The following is a 17365-nucleotide window of genomic DNA, read 5'->3' on the forward strand; positions in this document are numbered from 1 at the left end:
GTTTACTCAGAAAGTTTCCACTGAAAGATATTAACAGTAATTATTAGTACTTTAGTGGATCTCTGATGTTAAGGAATGGCAACTCACAGAGACTATCCCCACGCCAATTATCTGCCTTCTGCACTGTCACCACAGCAGCTTTGCTCCTCCCCAGAGACGAGCAGCGAGGCAGTTTGGTGCAGCGGGAGCACGGACGGCGCTGCCAAGGCCAGGCCCAGGGCTCCAGCCTTCCCCTGCACAGCTGGAGCCAAACCCTGCTGCTCCAGCACTGCTCCCATACCAAACCGATTCCTCCCCAGCATACGATAATTTCAAGACACTTTAGAGCAAGTTTAATCACCCTTTTCACTTCAGTTGCTCTTTTATTCAGCAAATCCACAGAACAAGTCAGCATGTGATGAGGAGATCCCTCACATGCAGGCTAAGGGGATTCGAGGTCTGTGCACATTATGGCCACTTTTGAACATTTTTGGAGAGAAACTCACATAAAACAGGCCCAGGAATGCCTGACAGTTCCAAACCTGTTATTAAGAACTGTCTGCAGGAAGGTGATGAACTGCTTTTGAAGTGAGGGGGCAAGTACTCATAAAACAGAACAGAGCATCACAAAGGGAAGTGCCAGATATCAAAGGATGCTTCATAATTCATATAAAAATATCAACAATGTACACCAAAAGCCCAATAGTAAGTTGGGCTTTGGACCCAGCAGTGACAGACTGGGTGGTACAAGTGTGACACCCAGAGCAGCATCTGAACCATCAGCAAAGGTTGATTTTTTCACAACAACCTTCAGAACAGTGCTGCAAGACCTCATGGGAATACCTTTAAAAAAAAAAACAAAAAAAAAACAAAAAAAAACCAACCCAAAAAACCCCAGAAAAAACAACCTTACTTTCCATAAACAATGATCATGCAAAGATCATTCCTTGTGAAAAATGGAGAACAGAACAATTAAATTTCAAGCTGTAGAAAGCTGGAAAACACAGCTAAAATGAGTTAATATCAGGCTGCAGCTCTCAAGAAATGCAATCCAACATGGAAGCTTTGCTTATGGAGACTGGAGGCACATTTCTAAGAAAGAAGCTGCTGGGGTTCTATGAACTGGCACCAGGGGACTTGGCAATGACCCCCTCTAGCAGGAGGCATCTCCTGAGCAGCAGCTCACAGCCACTACCACAGCAGGTACCTGTGGTTCCAGCAGTGGCTACATCCCAGCTACAGCATTTCTTCACAGCCCTTAACTTTGACTGTGTTGGGGCACTGAGATGCCAAAACACCTACCTCATACTCCAAAGAACTGCAATGAAAACCTAAACTGAGAGGCAAGAATCACCTCGGGTAATGGACTTCATTCCAGACAATCTATTCTAATCGTGTAAACCAAATATTTAAATACTTTTTAAAACCTTCCTGACCCTTTCCCTAAAACAAGCAACATATGGGCTTTGCAAGCATTTCATCTCATTCCAAGCTACTAAAATATCCTGTTTCCTAAGAGCCAATGAGAACTGGGGTGCCAGATTCAGATTTTATAAAAGCCCAATGGCAGGAGAGAATGAAAAAGAGAGTGAGCGATTCGTTTCACATTCAGCTCTCCCCGCTCAGCTTTCCAGCTGCACAAGGGAGGAGGGCCCAGCGGGCGCCTCTGGCAGCCCCTCCCCAGGTGCCTGCACCCCACGGGACGTGGTGCTGAGCCCCCCCTCCAGCAGGAGCTGCCTGAACGCACAGCAATGCTCACCAGGGCACGCGGTCTGCTCAGACCAGCAACCCAAAATGAAAGGCCTAATGCACAATGAAGCTCCTGCAGCTTCCTCTACATGGGGATTAGTTCAGATCAGAGGACTTGAGTAACTAGGACAGAGCAGCTGCCAAACAATAGAAAAAACCCCAACAAGTTTAATTTACGCCGCTTGGAAGTCTGAGCTGCAGCCCATTAAATCCTTACAGGCAGAGGCTGCATCAAAGAGCTGGGAGCTGGCAGTGCAAGCATGAAGTGCTTATGAAGTGGCTGTCTCAGCTGAGCAGCGCCGTGTCTCGGGAGGCTGCGGCGGCAAGCGTGCGGCTTCCACATCCTTCACGAGCTGCTCTCCAGAGTCAGGAGTTTTCAGATAATGAAGCAGTAGGGAAAAATTGCCAAACAGCAGAAATACTCCAGAAAGATAAATTACACATGGCGTAAGCTTCCTGGGTTAGGATTTTAAATCCTGCCCAATTAATCAGCGCAGCCCAGGCTCCCAGGCCAGATGCAGAGCCCCTCCCAGGACGAGCCCTTGCTGGGGATGGTGGGGGCTGCCCAGGCAGACCCCTCTGCCCTGCAGGGCTGCAGGCACAGCCCGGCCCGCAGGCACATCCACGCCTCCTCTGCAAAACCTGTTAAACAAATATTCCACATAAAGACTCATTTGGGAAGAGCACATTGTCAGCACTTTGCCAGTAATAAATAATGACAGTCCAAACACTTTACTAAAAGCAATAAACTCAAGAAGTGTTTTGGAAAATGGTGAAAGTGATTGATTTAAAGGAAATATCTGAACACAACCACATGCATTTCAGGGTGAAAGCACAGATTACAAATCAGCAGTGGCAGAGATCATATTAAATAGCAGACAACACACAAGTTTTAGGGGAAAAAAGCTCAGTTTCCCTGCAGGGCTTATTTAACAACCCAGAGCACAGCTTCTCCAAATGGATACCTCCGGTTTGGACTTAACAGCCCTGTGCTATGCCCCAAAGAAAACATGCCTCCAGAAATACTGCTATAGCAGGAAGAGGGCTCTCTATAAAGAAAAATGACTCTAAGATTGAAGCCTCTTCACTCAGAGCACTCCACAAATTTTTCAATGCATTCTCAAAATCGGCCAAATCCATCAGGCTCCTTCTAATTACAGTTCATGGCTTTCCTTCAGCTGCTGCAAGGGACTCTTGTGCCTGGAAACCAACCGTACTGTTTAAACATTTTTTCCTAATCATCATTTTCTACCACTGAAACATACTGGACTGTGACCAATTTTTGCACATCTTCATCCAGCTGAGCTGGACGCAAGCCACACGGTCAGTGCTGTTTCATAACAAATCCTTTATGGGAACCAGACTCCGGAGAAACACGTGCCAGGCCCCTCACCCACCCAAACATCATGTTCAGATCTGCACAGCCTATATACATCATGGGCATTCATCCTTGCATTTTGTTCCTTACCACCCTCACCATGGAGGATCCATGGAAACACTCCCTCCAGGCTCCAACTTACTGTTTTAGTCTCACGGCATTTTCAATCCATCGCTGCTGAGATGTGACCTCAGCCCTTATGACGTCCTTGGCTTCTGGTAAGTATGTCATTTAAAAACTAGGAATATTGCACTGTGTTTCATGACACAAGTGATTTGAGTATTCAACTCGCATAATATTTTCAAAATATAACAATGAATAACTACTTTTTTTACTTGATCTTATAGGTATTTTCCAAGGCAAATGATTTTACAATTAGTTGCAAGTCAGAAGGTGGTTTTAAGGGAGGGATTTAAGGCAGAACCCCACTGCTCTCTGGAGGCATTCTGGCCCTCACACCACCAGCAGTGGCTGCCCCTGTGCAATGGCAGCTTTCTCAGGATTTGGCCTTTCTCTACAACAGAGCAGAACAGCACTGAAGCCCTGGAACCTTTTCCTTTACAGATGCTTCATAAAATTCTATTTTAAATTACTTTAATAAATTATTATAGCTATTTCTAAATAATAGGGTAGCTACTTAAAAATAGGAAAGGCAGAAGGCTTCCCTTCCATTACCACACTGCACAGTCAGGCTGGTGCATCCCAGCCCCAGCCTGGGTCTCCACACTGCCTTGTTGGTGTTGCTTTATGACCTGCCTTGATTGCACATCATCAGCCTGCAGCAGAAAGCCACAGACTGATCCCTTCCCAAGCTTACACCACCAATTTCAAACCCTGTTAATAAATCAATTTGAAAAATCAGACTTCTCTGCCTAGCAAAGAAATTCCTACATTCCTCAACATGAAACTCCACTGGGAGCAGAGAACAGGAACAAATTGTTTCCTTTTCCTAAGAAGGGGCCAGCTTAACTAGTGAAAAGGTAACTGGGAGCTCAGAAGGAAAATTCAGACATCTTGCTCTTATTCCAAGTGTTTAGGTAGAGCAATTGCTATCTGTGTACCAAAGCCAGAGCTGCACTTCCCTGGCACAGTGCTCTGCCACAGCAGTGCTCGGAGCCCTGAGCACTTGGTAGCTCACACTGAGCTGCTCCGAGCAGGGAGGGAGGCAGGGACCCACAGCTGCCAGGGCTGAGCTGCAGCAGAAACGACCTGTTTCTGTTGGTTTCCAGCTGCACAGGCCAGGCCAGAGCCCCAGCATGGCAGCCACAGGCTGGGCCTGGGTCTGGCGTGGGACCACAGCCGCTGTGCAGGGCCCGGCCCCAGGACGGGCAGGGACAGGGACAGGAGCACACGGCGGCCATCAGGCTGGGCTGGGGCACACAGGGACAGGGACAGGAGCACGGGCCGCCATCGCGGGCTGGGGCACACAGGGACAGGAGCACACGGCGGCCATCAGGCTGGGCTGGGGCACACAGGGACAGGGACAGGAGCACACGGCGGCCATCGGGCCGGGCTGGGGCACACAGGGACAGGGACAGGAGCACACTCTGCTCTGTGCTGGCCATCGGGCCGGGCTGGGGCACACAGGGACAGGGACAGGAGCACACGGCGGCCATCAGGCTGGGCTGGGGCACACAGGGACCAGCACCTCCCCAGCACAGGGCCCTGTGGCACTGCTGCCAGACATCCCAGGAAGGCAGCTGGAGGACTCTGCCCTTCTGAACCTGCACCTGACTGCTGCACTGACACATCACAGGAATGCAGCCAGATCTTCCCTCTCCAGGTAAATCATGAACTTTCCAGATGACAGCCTTGCAAACCACATGACTGAACGATTCCAGGGTCAGTGCAAATCTACATCTCCAAAACCTCACATCAACAAGTGAAAGTTGTGACTGAATCCTGGTGTCTCCAAGAGGAAGATTAAATACCTGTGACACATCATCTGCAATCAGAGTGCTCCTTTCCCCAAAGTATCCGTCACAGATTGATAACATCCACACAAAAAGTTAAGTGCAATTATGCCTGTCACTGTAAAACACACTTCGACAGCACTGACTGACATCTTGCTTGCAGCTGACAAACTCTGAGCGGGCTGCTCAAGTGACAGTGGCACAGGCTCCTGCTGCACCTTGAGGAGGGATTCCGAACGTGCTCCCAAGCCACAGAAGCCAGCCGGGCTCATGGAGCACCACAGCAGGGATAGAGCCACCACACAGGCAGCTGCAAGGCAGAATGGCTCTGTGCATACTCACAGCAGTCAGGGACTTGCTCCCAAAACACTGGAACCAGACTCCAAGAGGAGAATGTCCCCCACAAATCCAACAGAGTCTGAGGCGTGGCAAGGCTGAGCCCTGAGACCCTGCTGGGGTCTGGCAATCACAGATGCACAGGCTGGGTGAAGCAAGAGGGTGCCAAAGGTCAGGTGAGTTACCTGTAACCACCACCTCCTTTGGGGAGGAATACTCCCTCCTCCCCAAAATGATGCTGCCATGCAGCACAGGCCTCGTGCACAGAGCACAGACACCGAGGGAGGTCACATCAAGCTCCCTCATGTAACTCAAGCCTACAAATGCCATCCTTCAGCACAGGATGGGAACCTGCAACAGCATTTCTTCAGACTGCCATTAGTGCCAAGAAGCTGTTCCAAGAGTTGGAGAGAAAGGACAGTGAAGCAGCTTGGTGACCTGCACAATGGCATGGCCATGCTCAGCGGGACTGCCAGGGCTGCTGTTGGAGGCCACTAAGCCAGATGCCTGTAGAAAAAAACACGAAGGAGAAGAAATGGCTGAAAAATACCATATGAAGGCCAGGACAACTATCAAACAAAGCCTCCCCTTGTGCAGCCCTGACTGTGAGCCATAAGCCTGTGACATGCAGAAGCAGCACTGCTGATGTGCACCAATCTGTGGAGCTCACACCTCTGATACATGACAACTCTGTGATGGCCACCATCCACTGCCATCAGCACCTTACACCACAGAGCAGAGGGGCTAGTGCAGAAAAAAATATACCCCACAGGAAAAAGTCCTTCCATTTTAGGTTTAGTTGTACATAGGGGTTTAGTTTCTATCCAGCGTCAGCAATTGTTCTGAAGCCCCCTCTTGATTCAGAATTATTCTAAATGCAGCCACAACTGAAGAGAGCAGCTGAGATACCGGACCAGCCCAACAGCAGACTCTCCACAGTGCTCCATGCAGCACTGCTCACCAATCCTTCCTCACTACTGAGGCAGCTTCAGAACAACCCACTGCTAATCCTGTCAGGATATATCCACATGGAATAAAACAGCAAACTGGTTGCCAGTGTAATCTCCTCTCTCTACGGTGACATGAAAATAAGAGATCACTTGTGACTACAATCTTTCACAAACACTGTGTTGAGTAACTCACCACATTGCTGACAGTGTTAGAAAAGGCCTTCAATTTGTCTGTGTTCCCTGTAATAATTAAATATTTGCAGGATGCACCTTTATATACATTTCTATTTCTTAAAAAATATATTGGATAATAAATAACCAAAGTAAAAAAACAGACATGAAAGATGCTTTGAATGATCAGGCTGGTGGTGTAAAAGTTACCTGTAAATCACACGTGGGGTGTGAGAGTGGAGCTGGCTACAGACAGGTGGGTTTTACTACAAGGCATTAATGTAACATTCAATTATTCCACTCCATACTGGCTGGTTTAACTCAGCCAAATTAGAATACATTTTATATTGACTATTTTGACATTTGCTTTATTTGGCAAGTAAAACAAAACTGATCCAATTTCCTTGCAGCCATTGTAAACCATAAACTGCACAACAAGAGGTTATAAAATATATAAGCCTTGTAAACACTTCTTTTCAGACTGTCACTGATGCTTTGAGCTCCAATTTTGGCCCTGTTCCCAACAGCTCTGACACTGCTCTGCAGCCTTCCCTGGTCAGCTATAAAGTGACCCTTCCACATTCAGTGATTAAGCACTGCCATTGACATTCTCTTGCTATGGTAATTTTTTTTCTTTATTGTGGAAATTTGCCCAGACAGAACTTCTTGCAGAAAGAAAATGAAGATCTGTGCTCTAAAATCAAGACATTTTTCTCTCTGATCTCCCATGGCCTGGGCTGGCATCTAGCTTATGTCCAGCAGAGCTTCACAATAACATCTCTGCTCCTAGTGGGACAGGCTGGAATCTCCAGAAAACTGCTGGCTTTTCATCTCTTTTGCCTCATCTCTGAGAAGCATGACAGCATGTCTGCCTGCAGCACACCTGACAGTACGTGACAGCAAGCACTGTGCCAGGGCACGGCAGCTTACCAAGCAAAACTCTCAGTGAAAGAAACACCCAAATACTTTGGAGAGCTCAAAGAGCCACCACAGGACCGTGGATTTCAGTCTGGGTCACGGGTGAAGGCTCAGATGTACACACCTGCCTTAAGGAGGTATCTGATAGCTTTCTGGGGAACACGTTGCAGCAGTTTAAAAGTGTACCTCTGAAATGACCTGTAAATCAAGACTCTAAAGGACACAAGCAATTTCCACCCATGTGATATAATGACCTTTGTACACAAACTGGGCCTTGGAACTCCTCTCTGCTGTCTCCTTCAAAATTCCAGCTCTCACTAGTTACTGTAATACTGTAAAGGTATCTGCAGTGTAGAAAATGCCTACAAAAACACATGCACACATATTAGGCAAAAGCACAAAGGGACCCAAGGAGAGTGTGCTGTCCCCTGGCAACAGCCTGGCCCAGTCTACGAGCCTCAGCAGCAGGAGCACAATTCACACTGGGTGCTGTACTTTTGGAGTGAATGTCAGGAGAGCAAAGTTCTCAGCTTCGTCACTGTCTGGGCTGGTTTGCTGCTTAACAACACCTCTTTGTCCAGAGAAATCCAGCAAGTAAGCTGTCAGTACAGCACTACTGGTACATGAAAGTCTGCACTCTAGCACATCTCTTGATACACACACAGAAATATTGCCTGTAACACAGGGAGAACAGCCTGGACAGACACACTGCCCAGCAGTGCTGCTCCCATCAGTCACCACAAGATGAGCAGGCTGCTGTGCACGCTCATGACAGCTGCATAACTGGAGCTCAGCAACTGGGTTCAAGAAAATAAAAAACCAAGAACCAGTACTTCAAACCATGAACAGACTGATCCCAGAGATGAGCAAAACCTGTTTCCCTTCTGAAGTCTGTAGAGACACTTCTCCCTCCTCCTGGTTGAGAACAATCAGCCTGGCTGCAGCTCTGGCTCACCCTTTCAACATGTATGTGTTGGAAGCCACAACATCCTGCATAGTTTAAAGCAAAGGTACAGTTTGCTGCTTCCCTTCCTTTGCAGGCATTTCCTTTCTTCTGGTTTCTTCACTCATTTTTCTTTACACAACAACGGGCAAAGGAACTTCCAGCAGGCAAATACTTCAACAAACAGCACATTCCCTTATCAGATTGTGACACAATCATTCCATGCTGATGCAGCACCCTGGTCTTGGTTTCCCAGGCAAGGTGAGTAACCACAAGACATGCAGCATCAAGCAGAAGGAGCTGGAATGCAGAAAACCTACCTTGGCAGGTTGGGAGCGGGCGTTGAAGCCGGTGCTTGGGCGGGAGGAGCCGCAGGCTGCGTGGAGTCGTGGTTGCGCGGCACTCTGCCCATCCGATACCAGATACCCATGCTGTTCAGCTCCCTGGGAAACCAACACAGCACCAGTGCTGATGCTGCACACACGCACCAGCACCAGGCACTGACGTGTTTCACCAACACCTTGGTCAGTGAGAACAAGGGTAATTAAAAAAAAAGGAGGGGTGAGTTAACTCCTATATCAAATTCAGTAACACCTGTACTTACTTGGACTTTTCTAATGATAAGCTTCACCTCTTACACACTACTACTTGGTAATTACAGGAGCACAAGTCCCTTGCTTTGGTATAACTGCATTCCTGACAACAGCTTTGGAGTGAGGGGTACTTACCCAATGAACGTGTACTGAGGAGGGGCTTGCTTGGACCTCCCCAGGATTCGGATATCGCAGATCGCTGCCTCTGTAGAATCTCGAGGGATGAATTTAATGCACAGCCTCTTCTTTCTGAAAGCTACTTCTTCTGCAAAAATAACCCAGGACACAGGGTGGGTTTTATGCAAGATTAGAGTATAAATGTTACTTATAGTCTCTCCAGGTATTAGGCAGGTACTTATGGCAGAACTGGTGCCAAAGAACAGACATATGTCAACAAACCAGTCAGTGCAGTGCCGTTCAGAGGGGAATGTTCTATCAGATGTGCTACTGGCTCTGCAATAACCAGATCTCCTCCTGCCTGCTGCAGAGTCAGCTCCCATGTGTGCCTGCTGCTACCCCACAGCACAGCACAACAGGTGACTCTGCCAGTTCCGCATGCCTCTTGCACTCCCTCGCTCTTTCCCAGGTAATGTTTGCCTCACTGGCCTGGAGAGCCATAGCTAAACATTCCTCCCACAAGCACTGCCTCTAGGAATGTACCTGGAAGCTTCTGATACAACCAGCCAGTTCATTCTGCTACGTGCTTCCAACCAGCCACTTCCACCCCACTGCGAGGAGGAGCAGGCAAAGCCTGCCATGCAGAGAGGTCAAGTGCAAGAGCTGTCTGTCCAAATCTCACACATCCCAAGTGTTAGTGACATCTCCTGATCAAGTCAGCAGGCACAGAAATGATACTCCCACACGTTTGCCCTGGTTCTTTGCAAGGAGAAACCAGATTCACAAAGCACTAAGTGCCAGAACCTCCCACGAGGCAGCTGCGCTGCTCTGACCTGTGCTCTAAGGGTGGATGAATGCACTGCACAGCCCTTTCTGCTATGTGTCACAGAGCAATTGTTTCCATGTTATCCATCATGAAAAACTCAAGCCCATCAGAGTTAAGGCTTATCTGTGTAATGAATTCACAGCTCTTCAGGCTGTTTACCAGCACGCAGACACAATCCACAGCCCAAGCCGGTGCTGTCGCTGACCACAGCTGGCACTGGCACACAGACACAGATCTGCAGTGCTTGGAAAACAATGCTCCATCTCACCCTAAGGAGCCTCGGGGTGAGCAAGGTGAGATTCCTGTTTGGATGCAGGCACTTGGAAAGCAGGACAGAAGTCTACTGATATACTGAAAATCTAAAGAGCAGACACTGAATGAAAATCTGGAAAAAACCAGCAACTACAAACAAGTGCCTGCAAAATAAAAACCCTTCATCTTAATATGAACAAATATCTCCCAACTTAAAATATGCTGTCACTTCAACAGATGGCAAGCAGCCCTGTCTCCATAGGCTCCTCCTGTTTCGTAATCCACACCTTGGGAAACAGCAATCCATTCCGGCCTCTGACATGTACTGCTGCACTAGCACAAATAAGCATACAGTGTGAGGTGTGCCAACAGAGCATCTGTGCATGCAGCTTGCAGTTACAGTGGTGCTTTTAGAGATGGTAAATACCTGCATCCCTGAAGTCTAGTCTTCCCCTGCTTTGAAAAAGTAGAGCTTCTGTTTGAAGTGCCTAAAACTCATTTTAGGAGTCTAGGATTTAAGGCTTCCTGAAAATCTGCTCAAGACCTACCAAGGAGTAGTGTATTAAATGTCTTAACTGCAAGTCAGATGCCATTTTGAGAGGAGCACAGAGACACCTGTAACCATAAATCTAACTCTGAACAAAATCAGTGCCTCTTATTTGACTCTCTCTGCAGGTACAAAGCTGACTACTTGCTTCTGTCTGTGTTCTCTTTCCCAGCACTTCCTTAGTACAGGCAGTGCCTCTGCTTTAAAGACTGTCACAGTCACAACCCAATGCATTTCAAATTAATGACAAAGCCCCCTTCCACCTTTCCACCACGACTTTCACAGAAGTTGAAGCAGCACACAGTAAGGTTCAGCACTCCCAGGGGTCAGCAGGATAAGCCAACAATTCTACCTCATACCACATATGCCCAAGAATTTTCCAGAAGCAGAGACCTGGGAGAATAATCTTCAGTCTTTCAGTTCCAGGCCACAGGTTCCAATCAGAACCAGACCACAGTGACTGAAAAACCATCCTCATGTGCTGCAGCCCCAGATGAATGATTCCCTGCAAAGCAGGTTCATGTAACCCCTTTCTGCTCACTCCTGGGCTGGATTCCATCACTGAGGTGCACTGGGACCAGCCCTCCTGTGACGAGCAGCTGCACACCAGGCACCAGCACCACTCCTGCCATCCTCTCACGCTCCACTCCCGTGGGGCTTGTCCCCTGCCAGCCCAATGCCCTCGGTGCCTGCTGCACAGCACAGGCCTGCCACCAGATGTGGCTGCAGCTGCTGCTGGCACAAGTCCCAGGGGAGCTGAACACACTGTTTGGGAACTGCTCGCTTACATGTTGCAGTGAAGCAATTCTACCTTGCAGAAACGAGGATGATATTCCCCCTGGACGCTGCACTTGTGCCTTGTGTCAGCCAGCACAAACACACCTGACAGCCCTCAGCACTTGCTGGCAGGACAGGAGCCCTTGTTCCCCCACAGCAGGAGATGTACAGTGAGAGGGCACAAACCCACACTCCCTTCCTTTCAGTGCATTTCTGAACACCCCTTGACACAGCAGCTCTGCTCCTGCTCGGCCCAGTCCACTCTTCAAATTGAAAAAAGAAACTCTGCCTTCATGCCCCAGAGACATGGGACTCTAGCAGGTGAGTGAAAACAGAGGCAGCCCCATTAAACAGCCTGAGGAGGACAAGAAAACCAAAGGCTGTTTTATTGCAGCCCAGAGGTGCCCCTAAATGTGCACATGCCACCCCAGAGAGCAGGAGTGCTGGGAGCAACCCTGTGCCTGGGACACAGCTCTCCTCTGTCTGACCACTGGCAGAGTGGCACTGAGGAACAGATGCCAACTTACGTGTATCAATGGTCTCCTGGATGGGCATGAAGCCTACAGGTAAAGTGTCCTTGATATCAATGAGCTTCATGTCGACCAAGACGTTGCCTAAATGACTCTTTGGAGAGAGAAAAGAAACAGTTGATTATGACAATGTCACCAAATTAAACCCCAGATCTTCCCACCTGCTGAAGCCTGACATGCCTTGTCATTGTATCTGACCACAGCTTTAGAAATGGTAGGAACATACCAAGGCAACCCTTGCACGTGTCCTCTTAGCAGGAACCAAACAATGACTGACGAGGAAATACCAGACAACTTTCAGCATTCAAAATTCTAACACCTCATCCACTGCCATACTTCCAGATCTTTGGAAGCACAGCCAAATTCTTCCTTTTGTAGGCATAGCAGCTTGAAGTGCTACCTCCACCAAGCCATCCACTGAGCAGGTCGCCTCAGTTCTTACACCCTCTACATTTACAAGAGCAACATGACATTTCCATGACAGTAACAGTGAAAAGCATTACAGGATGATGGCTTATGCACACAGAGCCAAAGTTATTACATGCATTAGCTAATTAGTACTGAATAGACAGGGTTCTAGCTCCAAATGCAGCGCACTCCAGAAGCACAGGCCATTTGGAACAACAAGCTTCATTTAGAGTCCATCTGAATTCTGAACTCATGCCTTGTCCTATTAATCAAGGCTTGAAGAGCTCAGAGCCCAATTCAGAGTGACAGCCTCCACAATGGTTTAGAGACCAGATTTTCTTTGCGGTTTTTGATAAAACCAGCACTGCTGCCAATAATCTGGGGTCACATATGAAAGAACACATTTCAGGTACTGCACAGCCTTTATAAACAGAAACACAACACAGCACAATTAAAATTTAATCCCAAGTTATCAAACTGTGTCATTGAGTTTTACTGTTACTGCTTGCCAAGTACGTCCTTCAGTTTGTATCTGGTAAGAATTTTTCAGACAAAACTGTACTGTCTGATTATTTCACTGAACTTCTTACAAAATATTTAAATTTGCAGGCTCTGAAATAAGGGGAGGTCAGGTGTGAGCTCATTTTTGGAAGGTCCCGCATTTTATGGTCAGCTGCTGACCAGAAGGGTAGGCAGACCTGCAGCCCTGTCCCACCAGACACAAGGGTGGCACACATCCTCTGCTCACATGAGGGGGCCAAAGCCAGGAGCCCCCACACGCCTCTGACCACCATGTCCAGGGCATCTTGGAGGAAGCTATGCTGGATGCTGCCAAGCCTGAATGTGTCACTTAACATGGTCTGGCACAGCAAACAGCAGACGAAGCAGTTGCTGCTGATTCATCTTTCATGTTTTATTTATTTAAGCTGTCTGTGTTACACCAGCGGCAACTTTCTGCTGAACCACCAACCCCCCTTCAATCAGCAGCAGACAGGTAGAGAGGTGTCTCCAATGAGCTCATTAGCTGCTGGAACCCCGGGAGTCAGCTCTGCCAAGTGCACAGCAGAAAAGGGGACAAAGCCCCCAGCTGTGAGAGCCACCATCCAGGGCCTCCCCACACTCTGATACAGCAATGTCAGATGCTGTAAACTGTTGAGAAGGATGATTCTGCTAAACAGGCGCTGCAGACTGACTCTGCTCTAACCCAGACACTGAAGTGCATTAACTCTACTCACTACAACATTGCTCTTCAGGAGAAAAGAGTTCCCAGCGTTTTGATAAACACAAAAGGAACCCCTGAATGGTAAAACTTCCAACCCAAGGAGCAGCACATCAGTGTCCAGGGGAGAGGGAGGAGCATCTCACCTCTCTTCCTCCCAGATGAGGGAACTGAGGCCCCTTAGCCCCCAGATGCCCCCAGCAGGGAAGCACATCATATATCCCACATGGTCAAGAGGACTCAGGGAAGGGGAAACTTCTGCTTTAATTTATGCCTCATCAATACGAAGAAAGTATTCCCAAACCATAGTGACCCCAGGGTTCCTGCCAAAAGTCCAACAGGCACCACCTGAGGGTATTTATACCATCTCTGCAGCCAGCAGCTACTCCTGTCCTGTAATTATTTCTGACAACTTCAAATTTTAGGTAGCGACCAATAAACTTAATACTCAAATCAGCAGAAACCTATTTAATAGCCTTCCTGCCTACTCCAGGGCTGCTATTCCTGCAACTGCACATACCTCAGGATGAAGTTGTATTTCCCATAGCTCTGGAGCTTTAATCTAGACGCAGGCAGGGAAACGGATGGAGTAAAGGTCAAATGGTGGGAACTGGCAACCCCCAGCTCTACTGCCAGGACCCGTGAGCAGCCCCTGGCGCTGCCATCACTTTTCTGTTCCTGTCACAGTGAAAGCACAAGTACAAAATGGTACTTCCACACCCTGCCAGTTGAGTGGCCAAGAATATCCAAAGCACAACCAAAAGCAGGATTACCCACTAGATGGAGTGCATTCATTGCAGAAGTCAACAGTTCCTCCAGAAAAAAAGGAAGTTTTCACAGTAGCCTCAACCAAAAACACAGCAGAATGCATGAAGCTCTTGCTGCACACGGTCTCCTCTCCTCCACAGAAAGTGTGGGCAGACAACTGCTGCTAATCACGAAGTAACTCATACTTAATAGTCAGACCAGATTACAAGAATGTGGTAGCATATGCACAACGTGGGCACATTTTCAAGAATCAGCACCAAAACCAACAAAGCAAGCAAGCTAATCCTGCAATAAAATATCTGTGATGCCCCTGGATTCAGAAACCAACATTTCCTTCACCACCACTACCTACATTGTCTGTTTCTAGAGGAATTTGGGTCACACATCAATCAGGACCATGAGTGTGCAGCACTCATTGCTGCAGCAGGTAATGAGGGTGAGAGGCTGCTAAAATGCAAACGTTCCCTTTTGTGCTTCTTTTATTGCAGAAGATTTTGTCAGCAATTTCTTTCCATGAGAAACACACACAAAATGCAAATATTCTGCCATTGCACTTTGCCTCCTTACTCACCCGAACTCAGCAGAACGCCTGCTTGAATTATAATTGGCTCCATAAAATGAATCATCGTATGGGTAAGCACATACCAGGCACAGATGCAAATCACACAGACACTCAACAAATGGACTTACATTCTCTTTCGAAAATGATCTGGTGAAGCACAGGTACCGTGTGACCTTGGATTTAAACAAGCCATCTTTCCACAGGTCAGCATCCAAGCCATCTGCTGTTTGTGCAACCTGCAAAGAAGAGACAGAGAGGAGACGTGTGAGTCAAGATAAAGTTAATACATGTGCAGTACTTCTTCCTCAGACCCCTCCTAATTAACAGCAGCCCAAACTTTCACAGCATCTCATTAGTTTCTTCACAAGGTGCAGTGCAAAGAACTTTCAAGAGGAGGTATAAAAAGAAGATCTAAAAATGCTGTCTCTCAGGAGACCCTTGATTAAAGATGCTCTGACAAAGGCTACTCTAATGAGGAAACTGCAACTTCAGTTACAGTCTCCAAACAATAGTTTGGAAAAGTCAGCACATTGAGGCATTCATTACCACTGTACACACAAGGGCACACTGGGCGAGCTGCGAGGGTCCGTGGAGACAGAGCACAGACACTGACCCATCTCAGGACTATTCTCACGGAAAGCCAAGGAATTCTGGCTCCCAGGTCAAAAAGCTGCTTCCAAGCAGGTTGGGGAATCCCTGGTCACTGGTGGGTTTTAGCAGCAGGGCTGCATGTGAGGACACAGCCCGCAAATGTCCCTCTCCAATGCAACCCCACATCCAGCCAAACTGATATCACATGATGGTTCTGGGTAAGGAAACAGACCCTGGACCCTCCACAGGAGAGAGACAGCATGATGTGCAGGAGAAAATCTATCTCACTTCTAGCTGATTCAAGGAGTGGGCAGGAGGCAGCACTATGCACTGGGGAAGGGCTCTACTCTCAGCAGCTGAGCACTCACCACACACACAGTGAGCTGGTAAGAGCCCTGGCCCCAAAATGTTTGTTGTAAGAGAGGAGGCAAGAAGGCAAACACAAGCAGAAGGGTAGAAGAAACAATATTACCCCATCAGACTAACACCCAACTGGCATCTCCAACAGGAGACTCCAGCATGGCCTGAAGCTCCACAGAAGCTGAACTTCTGCCTAATGCCTCTCAGAGGGGGCAAACTGCTCCACAGCAGCTCTTGTAATCACACCGAGCCAGCCCTTGGCCCCAGAGTGGCCTGGAAACAAAGAGCTGACACTTGTCACCTTTGCACCCATGTTTAGCTGAGCAGGGACTGCGCCAGGCACAGGAAGCCAGAGCTGTGCGCTGACAAGGCCTCCAGTTACCCCAAGTGCAGCAGATAGACAAGAGACAGTCTGATCAAAGCAGCAAAGTGCACTGACTGCTCCCTGAAGTTTGGCAACTGCTGCTCACAAGGGGCCCGGCTCAGGCCAAGCCATTGTACAGCACACACAGCTTTTGCATTCAGGCTCTGCAAAGAAACATGCCTGATTTTTAAACAGCGACATTTTAGAATACGATTTCAGCAAAATTTTTTGCTTATTTGAATTCTTTGAATTCAAATCTTTCCTAAACTGATAGTTTAGGAATATGTAGAATCTACATGCATCTTCCTCTGTGATGGGTAAGTCAGTCCTGGTGAAAAGACATTCAGGAAGCAGTCTGTTTGGGAAAACTGCCGGCATGTAGGGATGGTTAGCTTGAACTCCAAGCCAGGAGAATGTAAGCATGAATGAACTTGTCAGAAAACTCACGGGGAAAGAAAACAGAGCCATATAAACAGGAAACTTCTTGCATCACCTGCTGGGCTCCTGCAAGCAAGGAGAAGCCCCAGCAAATCTCAAAGCAGAGCTGTGCCTGGTCAGCATGCCCTCAGGACAGGAGCCAAGTGGGAAAGGCCCCAGCAGACCAGGCCAGCAGGACAGGCACTCCAGAGCCCCAGCTTGCCCAGCCTTTCCTTGGCTGAGAGGCAAGGAACGTGCGAGACAGAGGATCTGGCACCTGGCACAAGGAATGGTCCTTCTCCTCATTAGGCTGGGGGAGACACTCCTCACTGTGCGCTACAAACAGATGGACTTGACAGAGTGACACCCAGTAAGGTGTGACCCCCAGTACGTGCAGGGTGATCTACCTGCTGCACAGCACTCACGATGGGGTTACTGCACCACAGTCAGGCCTTTGGCAAGTCCTTTAAACCTGATCTGCCCCTCTGGCAAAGTCAGGGCTGCTCCGGCTGGGTCGGCAGCTTGCTCAGGCACTGCCCCAGAGCAAGCCCCACCATGGAGCTGGTGTTCAGCCTGCAGCAAAGAACACAGCTGCACAGGAACCACACCTCCCTCCTGCCCCAGGCTCCTGCCTCCCACCTCTCCTCCCCATCCAGACACTCAGTCTTGCCAGTTTGGTTGGATTTTCAGGAATCTA

The 17365-nt window shown here is 48.4% G+C and overlaps 1 protein-coding gene across 1 annotated transcript in view; it reads right to left on the minus strand.

The window, feature by feature from the left end:
• The window catches only part of MVB12B (multivesicular body subunit 12B), a 55091-nt gene that overhangs the window by 28000 nt on the left and 9726 nt on the right, over positions 1–17365 (minus strand). The window contains 4 exon segments of the mRNA XM_030961233.1: positions 8658–8780; positions 9066–9195; positions 11977–12073; positions 15065–15172. Of these exon segments, the coding sequence (XP_030817093.1) occupies positions 8658–8780; positions 9066–9195; positions 11977–12073; positions 15065–15172 (458 nt within the window).

This window comes from Camarhynchus parvulus, chromosome 17, assembly GCF_901933205.1.
Source record: "Camarhynchus parvulus chromosome 17, STF_HiC, whole genome shotgun sequence".
NCBI lineage: Eukaryota > Metazoa > Chordata > Aves > Passeriformes > Thraupidae > Camarhynchus > Camarhynchus parvulus.